We start from the raw sequence: 14,322 nt of genomic DNA, 5'->3' as shown, positions 1-14,322 counted from the left end.
CTGTAATTATTTAAAGCATGCTAGATATACTGAGCAATTTTTGACACATCATTAACCACAACCATGTACAAATTTTGTGGTAAGCAGAAAAAACTTTTTCCTTTGTCATTAATTACTTATTTTTTATACTTTTCTTGAGGAATAAAGAACCTAAGGTTCATACCATGAATTTAGGGAACCTATACTGAGCAATTATTGAATGTTCCCTCTATAGTCCCAATTAATCTTAACCAATAGGAGACTTTAACAAATTCGCAACCACACTCCAAAAATAAGCTCATTGTTGATGCCACCGAACACACACTGCTTATGAACAACATTTGAATTTTTAGTTTTCCTATTCAGTCGATTCATGTTAACTTCTCCACTTTGGGCTTGAAATTTGGACCAGTGTCGAAAAATGGAAAATGAAAACACGGCTCTAAATTTTGGCCTGAGGAATACACGTCTGTGTTCTGGTCCAAAACCCATTATGCATTTTTAATAGCCTTTATTTTGCATTTTACCTCTTTTGACTAAGATAAAAAATATATGTATCGACCGTATAAGAGTTTTATATATTTTCTGTGTATCATTTATCATTAGTTTTTAATTAATATTGAATTTTCAAATAAATTAATATAAATGAATGGTAAATGATATACTGATTGCGTATAAATATTTACACTGATAATAATCGGATAGATATTACACTTCCTTTATATAAGCAACTTATTACTAAGTTATTACATTATTGGTAACAAAAACATATTTAAATACTCAAAGTTGCATGTCCTATATGAGTTTTGAACAAATTATTTAAGAGTTTTTTATTTATAATATTTTTAGGTAAGTGTCAAATATATTAATATATAAATGTTGAATGATATAAACATTGTAAACAATATTTATTTTATCCATGTATATTTTAAATCCTTTGAGAAATTGTGAGTTTTAATGAAAGTCTTGTATCAAATGGCTATATGGCACTAAACAAAATGATGATGGAACGAACTGGTTCATGATCAAACCATCATGATTATGAAACGGTGATTGGTATAAGTGAAGTGACTGAGTCGAATTGTTTCGAGTGACTTTTTCCTTTATATTTTAAGGATAAAAGTGTATATCTTTTTAAGTAAAAGGGATATGAATGTCAATGTGTGTTGGATTGAGTCTCTCTCAATTGTTTCACACTATTATTACGGTTTCTGAATTGAAAGTTGAAACAGTACAAATTAGATTCCTCTCTCATCCCTGATGGAACTGTTATATGGAGAGAGATTGTCTCTATATTACAGAAACTGTCTCAAAGTTTGTAAATTGAAATCTATTGATAGTAAACGGTTCACAAATATAAAATCATAAACGGTTCACAAATAAACAATGCACAGAAACGAACTTCACTTATGATTTGTGGTGTTAATTTCCAAAAGTTTAGCTACATGGCTCTTCTGATATTAAACAATTCACAAATATATAATCATATTCAACACCTGCCATATTGGTATATATGTCTTAAAGTGAGAAAGCAACTACTATGCACATTTTTACATTCATTTGAGCCTAACACCCTAATTGTGCAACTGTTTAGGTATCTTAGTGGCCAAATTCTAAGGCCAACATTTCCTTCAAAGCATTCCTTGGAAATCTGATAATCACAAATCATTCTGATCATTTTCTCATGGCTGTGCATTTCATATATTTTATGTTCAATGTTGAAGAGACACTCATACCTAAATATCTTCATCTCTTAAGTTTTTCTTGCTTGCCACTCCTTGAAGAGACATTTTGTGTAGAAACATCACAAGGTGCCTGATATCCAATATTTTCCACAGAACCAACTGTCTGAAATAACCGTCTTCTGTGAACCTCCTCGACCAGCGATTTGTGTAATAGTTGGCTCCTTAGATCAATCAATGACTTGTTCCGTGTCAGTCTGCGATTGTCGATCACATTCTTACTTTTACTAGTAGAAGGTGTCAATGATCCTATTACAACTTTACATTGGTTGCAATTGCTGAACTCTTCATTAGGAGAAAACCTTGTACACTTGTGACTTTTAATGATAGGTAGTTTATCTTTTCTGATAGAAGACACATTGTACTCCTGATCATCCATAGAATAATAATTCAAGTCGGAATATGTCGCTTGCGACCAACATCTGGAACTGGTATCATCAAGCAAATCGTCTGCAAAATAGTTTGTCATGTTACTACAAGATACTAATAAACAAAATAGTTGAAAGTGTTAAACCAACACTTCTCCTCTCCTACTAGATGATTATAAATTGCATTAGATTTTTAACACGGATTCCGTTCGTATTCTCTAGTATTATATGTAGGATTTCATAATATCAACAAAACCAATTTCAGTAGGGAGACCAAATAACACATACCATGGGGCCAATAATTTCCACTGTCTAAACCTGATATTGATTCTTGGGATGATGAACAAGAAGAGAATGTGCGGTAATGATGATGAGGTCCATTGTCATAATCATCATCTTCATAACTGAATGTATTGCAGGCATCGGAACGGTTAATTTCCCTGTTATGTGGTAGCAGAGTAGATATCTCTCCTTCAATCATATTTGCTATTTCAAAAGGCTCCCTATCAGCAATCTCTAACTCTTTTACCATTTCAGTTGCAACATCAATGGGGGTGTCAGTGGAAATTTCAAAGGGGAAAAATACATTCCTAACAGAACCTGCAGGAAAAGCACGAGACAAAATTATTGTTACTTCAATGTAACACTATAGGTAACTAAATAAACTTTAGTCAATTAAAGACTTAAGTTCATTTACAGAAAAAAGTGAGTATTTTGTAATAAAATTGCAAGATGCTTTTAGTTAGCATCTCAACAAAAAAAAAAAGCGACCCACTATATGAGCGACTTTGCTAGACGTGGAAGTTTTACCACCACGAATGGTAAAGCAAAACCGACCCTACGATAAAGTGTCATTGTATCTCAAGAAAAGTTCAAAGAATTTTTTCCTTAAAATGAACCAACTAGATATGGTGCATTAATATAAGATCACAAACCATCCTTATCAGGAATCTGCACTTTGAGAAAGATTGTATCATCTCCGGGATTCAGCTTCCCTATTATCTTCATTTCAGTCCTAGTTAAGTTATCACTCAAGTGAAGTTTTGCCATCTCAATATTATTCAAAAGAGGCTTTTGAATTCCAAACTTAGCTGGTGATGATGATTCATCAGACATAAGAAAAGGGTCAATTAACAAATCTTTTGCGGATGGTCTTTTTGATGCAGGTCCTAGGCATTTTCCAATAAACTTCTGAGCTTCCATATCTTCAATCCGATAAAAAGCTATTGGTAGCTTACCCTAAACATGAAAATTTGTTTATAAATCAAACCCACAGCATCACTGATACTCATAATCTCATACACCAGGATTTGAATTTACCGATATCACTTTCTTGTAAATCTGTGCCGGGTTAGAACATTCACTATATGGATAATCAGATGTAAACAATTCCAATACACACATGCCAAATGAGTACACATCAACAAGTTCATTGTATTCTTCCTCATACAATTCTGGTGCCATGAACTCTGGGGTACCTGGCACAAAGGATAAAAATAACCAATTAATAAATAATAGCAGTTTCTCAGTACATGCAAAATTCAATGGTAGCAAAGTACCTATAACACTGTGGGCTGGCTGAGAACCGTGGAGAATTGCAGCTAGTCCTAGGTCACCAATTTTCACTTGTCCAAGATGGCCATTGACAAATATATTATCACATTTGAGGTCCCTATGGATTACTGGTGGATCATGTCCATGAAGATAAACAAGACCTTGTAAGATTTGGCGTGCCCAACTTTTTATTGCTTTTATGCTAACTCCCGTATATTTCTTCCGGTATCTGCACATGCCAGAAACCAATCAATTATCTTATTATGCATATAACATGCCATAAAGTTGCAATATGCATTTCATGCTTCAGGATTGCCACCTTAGTCAAGAGATCCTGAAGCTCATGCTCATGTCTTATTTTTTTCTGACCCGAGTAAGTGATAAACTAACAGTGATTATTTTCTAAGGCATTTGGAACCAGCTTTTGTCAACATACTAGAGAATAGAGATAATGTTCACCGCATTAAAACACAGGTTACGCGACTGTGGTTAAAAGTTCTAATAGAGTCATTTGTACAAAAACAAGTCCAAGTGATGATTATAGGTCCTAAATAGATAAGAGTTGAAAGCCTACAAGTTTATTTTTCTAAGATCTTCGGAGTTCTTTAATGACTAATCATGCACACATATCATATAAAGAGAAGATAAACCATGTAATTTTACATAGCCCTATCTGCATGCCATGAAATGGAGAGTTTACTTTTTATTCCATATATGCATTAACATCATAATACCAGAATAATAAAATGCCATGAACAATAAACATGTATTCCCATTCTTAAGGAACGACATAGTGAGACTCGAGTATTTGCCTAATTCATAGTTGGAAAGGAAGTTACACTCTGAGGGATCCTGATGTGAACATTTCTGTAACAAAGTTGAAGGCCTTGTTATCAACATCAATCCAAGAGGTATAGAATTCTATGATTGACCGGTGTTTGAGGGTGCTGAGGAGATGAACCTCTGAGTAAAGCCGATTCAAATCGTCCGGTGTACGAAGTGCCTCATTGAGTTTAACCTGATTCCATGCTACCTCTATTCCAAGGACCTCATCAATTGCTTTGTACACTGTCTTCATTGCCCCTTTTCCAAGAACATCTTCAAACTAATCTCAAAGAACAAAGAACATGAAAGAGATAATATGTCTCAACCATTTGCATATGATAACACATGTAAATTTAGAACATTTTCTGTGGCAATCAATTACTAGCATGTTAAGCCAAACAATACATGTTAGCCAAAGATTTGTATGTCTTAACAGGTGTACAAATTCTGGTGTGTGAGAATCTTTATCCCTTTTAGAAACATTATTTTATCTCAACTAGATAGTTTTTAAGGAAATTAGCTATCTTATTAAATCTAATATCAAAATACGTACAACAATAATCATGGACACATAAATGGTAGAAAAAACATGTCCCTTCCAAAACAACATACATACATGTAATACATAAAAAAAGAAACAAAACTATTTCCCACCTAGACGTAACATAAATATAACAAATGCTATAAGAAAAGGAGGGAAACAGAGAGAAACAGAGGATTTATAATTTAGAGCTTACCCGGCCATAACGACCAGATGGATCAGTTTCCACATAACCATGTTCTAACTTGAAATCTTCTTTATTCTCCTTCATGGAATACATGTTTGATTCTTAGTTATATATACCAACTTAATAATCACCTCTTATACTTGTTCAACACTATAATTTGCACTGCAACCTTTTTTTTCTTGGGAGAAGAAATAGCAGAGAAGAAGGAAAAAAAGCAGAAACAATTTTTTATGGTATTGTCCAAGATGGTAGGATGCTAAATGCGTGATTTTCCTTCATGGTTAACGTAAGAGAATAATCCAAAAAAAAGCCAGAAAAGTTTGGAATAGTTGATACTTTGCATTATTGTACCCATCTTCTTCATAAGCCTGCATATTAAGTGGTGGTGGTTATAGTCTTGCTCAGCAACCATTTGATTTTTCTTGTTCTCTTTCTTGTTCTATTTGAAGACGAATAAGGTTGCAATATTTGACAAGACAGGGAATAAGGTGACACTGTTTAACTAGGAAAGTGACAGAGGAGTTTGTGTCAGATAAGGGTTTGAGAGTAGGGTCAGTTTTGGAAGTTCATAATGTTGGCTACTGTAGTTAAGGGCACGAAACTTGAAGAATCTATGGACACGCTTTGTTATGTTCATTTGTGGGTATAAACATAACAAAACAGAACGTGGTAAAATTAGTGTGACAAATAGAGAAGAAGCAGAAGAAGGTTGGAAGATGGAATGAAAATCAATTTTAGTGTGTACTTATTCAAGGTTTGCTTATTTTACATTAATGATGATAATATAAGTATATAGTATAGGAGTATATGCATATACTATATAGTGTAGATAAAAATAAGCGTGAATGATGATATCAGCTTAGATGGTTAGTGGAACCCATTATGATGACTTTTACTTGGCACCATTAATAATTGATTGGCATGTAATTGTGTCATGTATAACGTAACTTGAGATTAGGGTACTAAGGTCTATAAGTAGATAAGAACAAAATGGATTATGGTTGAGCAGTAGTACTTGCCTTAGATTCATATTATTTTTTTGTATTATTAGCTGCACATTATCTTAATTATTAAAAAAAATTATTGCTTTTTTCAACATTGTATGTCGTGTTAGCATAATGTTTATAGTAAAGTGTAGTACAGTTAATAAATGATATAATATGATACTTAGGATTGAATGAGATTTTACATCTAGACTAACTCTTTCTTGGATTCACTTTAGCACAAATATGGCAGTCACATATTTTTAAAGTTAATTACTGATAATTTCTAAAAAAGTTCTTATTACTGGTGAGAAGATTATATCCAACGTTATGATGGTAAGGTTGACTTTAGTGAGTGGAATAATGTGGCTCATTTAGCTTTGCCACAATTCTCCTTGCTCCTACAGGTCCTATGTATTATGGATAGTTTATTATATATTTTTTATCACCAATTAATTTCATAAAAATGAAAAAAATATTAAGAAAATAAGTGATACTCTTATCAAAAAAGATAGTTAAGCATTACAAACAAGAATGCAACTAGAAAGATCTATCACCCACTCCATAAAAGAGTAAGAAAAATCAGTAAAATGAGTACTAAAAAAGTTCCACGAGTGAAGAGAAAAGGTTCTATGAAAGAAAACTAGAGGTCTCAAAAATAAATTTATTCCTAATCAACCAAATAGTGACGAACCAAATGGACATTCAGTTTATGTGGACAAAAGTCTTTCTCCAACTAAGGCAAATTCATTTGAGAAAGGAAGTTGCATTTGTCATTTTGAGATATTTGAACATAGATCAAACCAAGAGTAGAGATTTATGTAAAGAGTAAGAGTTGTTATATAATTAATAATATTATCAATCATTTGTATTTTAATAGTCATTAACTCTTAAATAGAAATCACAACATAAATAATAAATAATACATTAATCATATAAAAAAATCTTACACCACTAATATATAAATATTAAATTGACCAATATATCTTCTGTGATGCTGTTATCCATTTTGTCATGTGCAGTTATCGTGTAGAATGTGAGCAACAGTATTGTAGCTTCAAATATGATCTAAATTTTGTCACGTGTTTATCCGAATCTATATCTCCTATTCCACCACGTGTTTTGGTTTAGGGTATAGGTCATACTTGGTGCTGTTGAAACTGAGTCCCTCGAATCTGTCTCTTCATACTTGTTACTTATGATTTAGTCGATAGAGAAACTAATACGTAAAAATTACTAAAATAGATTTTGCCCCTTACAACAATTTTTTTCATATTGACAACAGTAATTGAATCTTAGGTGTCATGTGTTTAAAGGACTCGGTCATTTATTAACCACATTGGGTCTTTTTTGTAGTTAAAAATAACATGAGATTATTAATACTAATTCTAAATATTTTAAATTCCGTAGGATTAGATGCATTTTCATTGGTTCCGTTCCTTGGGAAAAAGGGTTGTATTCTATGAGTTGATTTCGTCTTGTTTCTGTCGTGTGCAGAAAGAGGACTATGAATATTGTACTTTATGTATTCATCTAAAAAAGGTGTTTTATGTTTAACTTATTCGCAGTATGTGGTTGGAAAAGCGCACGCAAGCTAGTTCTTTTCTGAGTCAAAATATCAACAATAAGTAGGAATGCACGAATAATTAATTAATTAATTTACTAGTAGGAGAGTGTAGGACTATGCATAAAATAGGATCTTCAACTCCAATATCTTAATCTTAGAACGTGCACGGAACCTATATAGGCCTAGACACAGTGAATTCATCAATTAATTTACAGTAGCGCTATACATAAAATAGGATATTCAACTCTAATATCTTAATATCTGAACTTGTACGTAACGTAGTTGATATCACGGGATTATTTAGTAGTGATTTAAAAGCTTCTTCAAAATACTATTGAAGAGTCATGTTTTGTGGAGAGTATTAAAACCACATGAATGCAGTTATAACTATGATGAGTATCAATGTTATTAAACTCTGTCAATGACTCGGTCAGAGTATTGGGTCAATGAGTCATTGATTCAACTAATGGGTCAATGGTTGGACCGATTAACTTGGTTTACATTAAAAATTCTAAAAAATTCATAATACTACATAACAACATTTAATAATTGTGTACAAAAAATATTAGCATACCTCATTAAACAACCAACAAAGAAAATTTTACTTCTATAAAATGACACAAACAAGTTGAAAACATTATCAGTTTTAGGCTTAAACTAACTGAGTCAACCCGGTTTTGATGCAAAACCGGTGAGATGAGAGACTCGGACCGGTTAGATGTCCGATTCATGGTTGAACTGGTCGGACCAACCGGTTTGAGCCGAGTTTTATAATACTGATGAGTATAGACTGTACTGTTATGTTTAAATCCTTCACAAATTGTTGCTTTTCTTTTTTGTTTCATCATTAAAAGTTTAAATCATTTTTTTAATTACTTTTAGAAAAAAGGAGGCATCAAAGTCAATATGGACACATCAACAATTAAAAAGAGATGTGACTAATAGTGATTTCGCCTTTAGTTTCAAACGTATCTTCGATCATTAATCATTTCTTGTAGTGTGCAACATAGGAATTTTCAAAGTAAATTGTGATGCACTTCTGACCTATCTATCTATAAATATTTTGTCTTAAATAGGTTGTGTCATTGATGGGATCATTTCTAACTTCAGCATACTTATGTACATGTCCATATTCGTGGAATAAGGAAACCCAGAAGACCACTCATAAAATCATACACACATATAATATAGTTGTTTTGTTTGTATTTTAACAAAAATGATAGAACTGCATCACCTAATTATTTAAAGTTGTAGCATACTATAACCTATATTTTGTTATCTTCTTGCAAAATGTGTTTTTATATTAAAAAGAAAGAATCCATTTGAGAGTAAAGACTAAAAGACATGTTAGTAATAGACTAAGAGCATAGAATCTACAAGGCAAAGGTGTAGTGTCAACAACAAAAAGGAAGAAAGACTCAATATTCTGAATGTTGGTAGCATATTTAGGACCAAGCCAACCATGCAAAGAGTAATATAGGGACATGATTTGCCATCCAGTTTTAGTCCATTGACTTACGAATATGTTGGGCCAGTGGGGGGACCTTGCATAGAAAATATGTGGTGAGATGTGAAGAATTGAGCAATGAGCACTCTGAATTATGAAGGTAAATATGTAAGGATATGTTTTAGAGAATGATTGGTTTGATTGATGTTGCCAATTATGAAAGGCAAGAATAAAATAATCTAGCCAGGAGGCTAAAGGTGAAGAAGGACAATAATAAAGCTATGGGTCCCACTTTTCAGAACAAAAAGACCTTTTGCACCAGCCGGGAATCGAACCCGGGTCTGTACCGTGGCAGGGTACTATTCTACCACTAGACCACTGGTGCTTTAATGTTCTAGTCAAGATAATATACAGTTAATAAATCATATAAACTAATAGGGATTTTTTCCTTTTGTGATAGATTCAAGGGAAAGATGATAGACAAGGGCAATAGATTATAAACATGGGTTGATAAAATCGTTGTATGTACTTTGTGAAACATTGTCACGTAGGATAGCCTTTTTTTTTTTTTTCCCTTTTAGAAAAATAAATTTAGCAGTGAAGTTAGTAGTTAGTGATATCTTTCATTTTGTATAATTATAATCAGGGGGACATAAAGTTGGAGAAACAATTACATTACAACATGACTAGAGAAAGTTACTCTCCTAATATCCTCATTAAGGAATGGACCTGAAGAGTAAACATGTTGATCACAAGTAACCAAATGAAAGAAACCATGATGAGCGATACTAACAAGGTAATCAGTTGCTTCCCTAAATGAATATCGAAGATGGATGACTCAATTCCATGGGAACATTGGAAACATGGTGTTATTATTAGTAACTCAAACCAGCAGCTATATCCTATCAGGGTCCACTCCATGAGTTCAATGACAAATCTTTCAACATACATCTTATAGTCTTCATTCTAAACTTAAATCAAAAGAAGAAAGTAAAGGGAAAACTTATTGCTTCCTTAAAAGAATAGTCAGGTTGAAATATGCAGTTATGCACATAGGTCATTAATCTAATTTTCACTTCAAAACGTCTTCACCCTTCAAACATGTTTTATATACAAGAAAGCTTTTTTCTCAGTAGGTTAAATCAACAGGATCAAATAATTTGGATAAAATCTTTTTAAATGCTTTCACTGGGAAAGTTCTCCAGTCTTCCTCTACCTCTTATTGAAAAAACCTTCATACGATCAACTCCATGATTAGTCCTTATGTAATTGAACCATCTTAGGCGAGATTGTGTCATCTTTTCCTCACTAAAGTACTAGTTTTCTCACTAATTAGTAAGTACTACCCAATCTTATCTAAGGGTATCAAAGATAACCGTCTAAGGTTCCCTTAGAATTGGGCTAATAACCAACCAAAGGAAATGTAATTCTGCTAACTGGGCCAGATCCATTGAATTCAAAACTCAACAGCCTGCATATAAAACATGGCCGTTAAGGAATTGTGTGCATCACTAGTATATCTCCTGTTGCCTCTACTCATTCTAAGCATATCTACACATTGAAGACTTCAACTCTAAGTACCAAGGTCAAAAATCAAGGGCAAACACCCAAATGATGACAAAATTAATAAATATATTTACTGCAACTGACACAACAATTATGTATATCCATTCCAATGAGATATCCAATGCGTTTGGTTTTACACTTTAAAGTTAAACTACAAACAACAGGACTTTAAGCTCAACTTCGGGAACATCCTCTGATATATACATCCCTATATAATGCTAAACAAAAACGGGTTTAGGAGAGGGAAAAAGTTACTGCAATACTCATGCACTTTTGTACAAAATACCAATAGAAGCAGGAAAATAGGGAAAAAGGATGTCACAACTCACAACACTTGATCTAGTTTAGTCTAGTTCCCTAGCATCTATGACTAATCTCAGCATTTATCTACTTGTGTGGTACTCTCATTTTATGTATTATCCAATCTCAGGAAGCTATCTTCATTTTTGGGACAAATGCACATTGTTCTTCGTAATCCTTACAAAACTGCCATCCTTCGGCTGCACCTGCTGAAAGGTAGGCAGGTCATAATTGTTTCCAATTATTGACCATTACTTTTAATGCTATTACATATTCACCATCCTTCACTAGCACTTAAAGAGAAAGTGGAGGAAAGTCATCTTCATTCTTTAAACGATAAGCATCCACTCCGATCCTGAATCTCAAACCATAGACACCATCTTAAAGGAAACGAAAACTAGGAGTACAAGCAATATCATATAGTGGTTTAAGCTCTTAAAGTTGCCACTGATTTAACATCACCAATGATCTTTGTAGCAAAGAGTCAGCATCAAAGGATAAATAATTATATTACCTTTTGCGATCAACTACAGGCAATGCGTTGGACCTCTCCTCTGGCGCAATCCCTATGTCAGGCAAACAACCAGAAGCAGAAATTCCAGATTCGAGATGACTGCTCACTTCTGTTCTTGGTGATCCATGAAGCTGAGGGCTCACAGAGCCAGACTCCTGATTCTCAGATGAGTGAGGAAAGCCATTTGCAGAGTGTGAGCCCCACATGGAAGGCTGAAAGAAATATGTTTCTGATGATCTTGCTTTAGCACTACTAGGAGCAGGATATCCTTCTACACTTAGTTCAGAACTTCCTTCCGAAGACAAATTCCACTCTTGTGGAGTTGGAGCAAAGCCATTGCTACGAATGTGTCTCTGTGGCAGCCCATGAGTACCCGGCACTTGACTCCTTCCCCTTCCTGGCACTGGCCTATTATCCCTGTATGTGCGGGAAGTCTGCAAAATTATGAGCTTAATAGCTAGATTATGACTGAAAAATTCACATTTATGTATTATAGTTCAGTAGTATAAATATACCATAGTAGGGAAGTATGCGCCTGTTCCTCGTGGTTTTCTCTTTTCTTCTGAGCCAAAAGTGGCCAACGGAAGAGTAGGATGATTCACGAGGTAAAATTGTTGCCCAATAACACCATTCGAATTTGTCTGAGGATGAACACTGTGATTAATCTGTAGATGTTGACGAACAGTTTCCCATGGATTCCTATTTTGTATCTCTGGAGACCTGGGACTGGGAGGACTAGGCACCAGAAGTGGAGAAATAGTATAACCGTTGCACATCTGACCATATTGTAGGTTCCGGATGTTACTCTCATAATCCCCAGCAAGGTCCAACAAGGATTTTGAAGCTTCAGTGCCCACAGGAACACTAGTAGTGTATCTATCACTATGACAGAAGCTACTTTCTGAAAAGTTGGCAGTATTTTCCAGAACAGTTGAACCAAAAGATGGCATATTACTTTCATCAACACGTGATCTGCGAGAATTGCTCACCATAAAGTACTTTTCTTTCTCATCATCGATAACAGATTTTACAGCTGTATCTCTACAAGAAATCCTATTTTCAACTTTCCCATTTGAACAGTATGATGAACTGTTAGTGCTTGCGACACCCAAGACTCCAGATGTTGTAACATTGTTAGAGTTTCCACTATGTTTATAAGTTCGAACTACGTTTCCAACCTGAAATGAGTCAAGTGATAACCCTGCCAAAGATGAAACATCTTTGCCCAAGTATTTTTCTCTTTCACTTCTTACAAAATTATGCTGATTCTCAGGTATCCAGTCCTTTTTGGATCCAGTCGATAAACAAAATGACATATTGTCTTCATAGCATAGTTGGGTGTCTGATGAGCATGAAAAGTCAAAACTATGATCCATACTAGGAGTTTGCATGTCATTCCCTTGATTACCTACATGTCCATCCGGAGTGTTTGCAAAGAACTTATTAAGCTCATCTGTTATTCTATCTTCTGGTAACATAAGAATCCAACCAAGTTTACGGGCACCATACTTAAAAGCACTGCGAATTCGATAGAAGTTACCTGAAAGAAACAGATGAATGTCATCATTATAATGTGACATTTAACAAAATTAACAGATCATCAAAACAAAAACAAAACGAATAGAGGCACCCATGGCAATATTTTATACCTCTCTAGGTCCATATGGATAGCATATAGCAGACATAAACCAAGACCACAAGGCTGCAGCAGCATTACAGTGCTAAGTTTGTGACAGTAGTAGATTATTGTTACTGGGCTGTAGTAGCATTGAAAGAGGAGACACTGTTGTGTTCTTAATCAATATTGCAGAAACCTTCAAGAACTAAGGGGATGAATGGGGAGTAACAGACTCTCTGCGCTGTATTCTAGCAGATAATTAAATAAAGGAGAAATTGCATTGACCTCCCTTGAAATAACACTAGGAGCCTCCCGCAGAGAAGATCACTTTAATTTCAACCATCACACTTCGTGCACAAAGGGGAGATAATATAATATAACCCCCAAGGGAGGTTGGTATAATTTATGAAAAAGAGGGTGTCAGGTGAAATTTAACCAAATCTCATGGGAGGCCAGTGAAATTTCTCATAAATAAAGCATGCAGGCACATCAAATCACGAAAGACGATTTTAAGCTCCATTGCTATTACCAACGGCTGATAGATGCTAATTTGCCATCCCATATCTTAAATGCTCAGTTATCATTTCCTCTAACAACTAAAGTACATCCATAAGAACTGTGCTGGTGACTTGTGAGGAGAATTGTCTACCACGTTCTAAGGATGACACAGTCACAAAAGGAGTTCAAATTGGGTATCACGAGGTGAATCAGTAAAACTACTCCCTAAAGATGTCAACTAAGATCTAAGAGGCATTTCATAAACAAAACAGCATGAAAATACATGATAACATGTTACAACTAGGAAAAGAATATCATTGTAACCTAGCTGCATAATGTTAAATACAATCAATAGCCATTCAGACTAACAGGAAAAACACTTAATACCTCTATTGACACTGCGACCAAGGTTGTTGTTCTCCTTTAACGGATCAATGATGTTGAGATGCTTCTGGGGAAATGCTCGCAAGTTTAAATCAACTCCCCTTGAAGGTACTGAGAACGAATCCACACAGCTTCTAATGAATTCTTCTGTCAGCAGAGTATTTCCCCCATTTTCTGGCCTCTCAGCTTCACATAACAACAAAGAGAATCAGAATACAACCATGAAGCTACTTGATGATACTTAAACTA

The 14,322-nt window shown here is 34.3% G+C and overlaps 2 protein-coding genes and 1 non-coding gene across 4 annotated transcripts in view; all 3 read right to left on the bottom strand.

Moving 5' to 3' along the window:
• LOC109360897 (probable serine/threonine-protein kinase WNK4) lies at positions 1,680-5,907 on the bottom strand. 2 transcript variants are annotated; one of them, XM_019606097.1, is made up of 8 exons: positions 5,206-5,907; positions 4,483-4,748; positions 3,649-3,872; positions 3,410-3,567; positions 3,025-3,328; positions 2,378-2,689; positions 2,094-2,171; positions 1,680-2,060 (listed from the first exon to the last, which is right to left on the bottom strand). In XM_019606097.1, the coding sequence occupies exons 1-8, from the start codon at positions 5,287-5,289 to the stop codon at positions 1,726-1,728; spliced, it is 1,761 nt and encodes a 586-aa protein (XP_019461642.1). In that variant the 5' UTR covers positions 5,290-5,907; the 3' UTR covers positions 1,680-1,725. The 2 variants fall into 2 exon arrangements, with proteins under 2 accessions (XP_019461642.1, XP_019461641.1); XM_019606096.1 differs by having other exon boundaries at positions 1,680-2,171.
• Positions 9,508-9,578, bottom strand: TRNAG-GCC. Its single transcript has one exon. It is a non-coding gene; the product is annotated as a tRNA-Gly (tRNA).
• LOC109360692 overlaps positions 10,840-14,322 on the bottom strand; it is a 9,485-nt gene continuing 6,002 nt past the window's right edge. The window contains exons 7-9 of the mRNA XM_019605749.1: positions 12,089-13,113; positions 11,574-12,007; positions 10,840-11,414 (exon numbers count right to left, since the gene is read on the bottom strand). Of these exons, the coding sequence (XP_019461294.1) occupies positions 11,354-11,414; positions 11,574-12,007; positions 12,089-13,113 (1,520 nt within the window). The 3' untranslated portion in view covers positions 10,840-11,353. The remainder of the gene's footprint in view (positions 11,415-11,573; positions 12,008-12,088; positions 13,114-14,322) is intronic.

Source organism: Lupinus angustifolius, chromosome LG11, assembly GCF_001865875.1.
Source record: "Lupinus angustifolius cultivar Tanjil chromosome LG11, LupAngTanjil_v1.0, whole genome shotgun sequence".
In the NCBI taxonomy this organism is placed as follows: Eukaryota; Viridiplantae; Streptophyta; class Magnoliopsida; order Fabales; family Fabaceae; genus Lupinus; species Lupinus angustifolius.
This window is presented reverse-complemented; position numbering and strand designations above follow the sequence as displayed.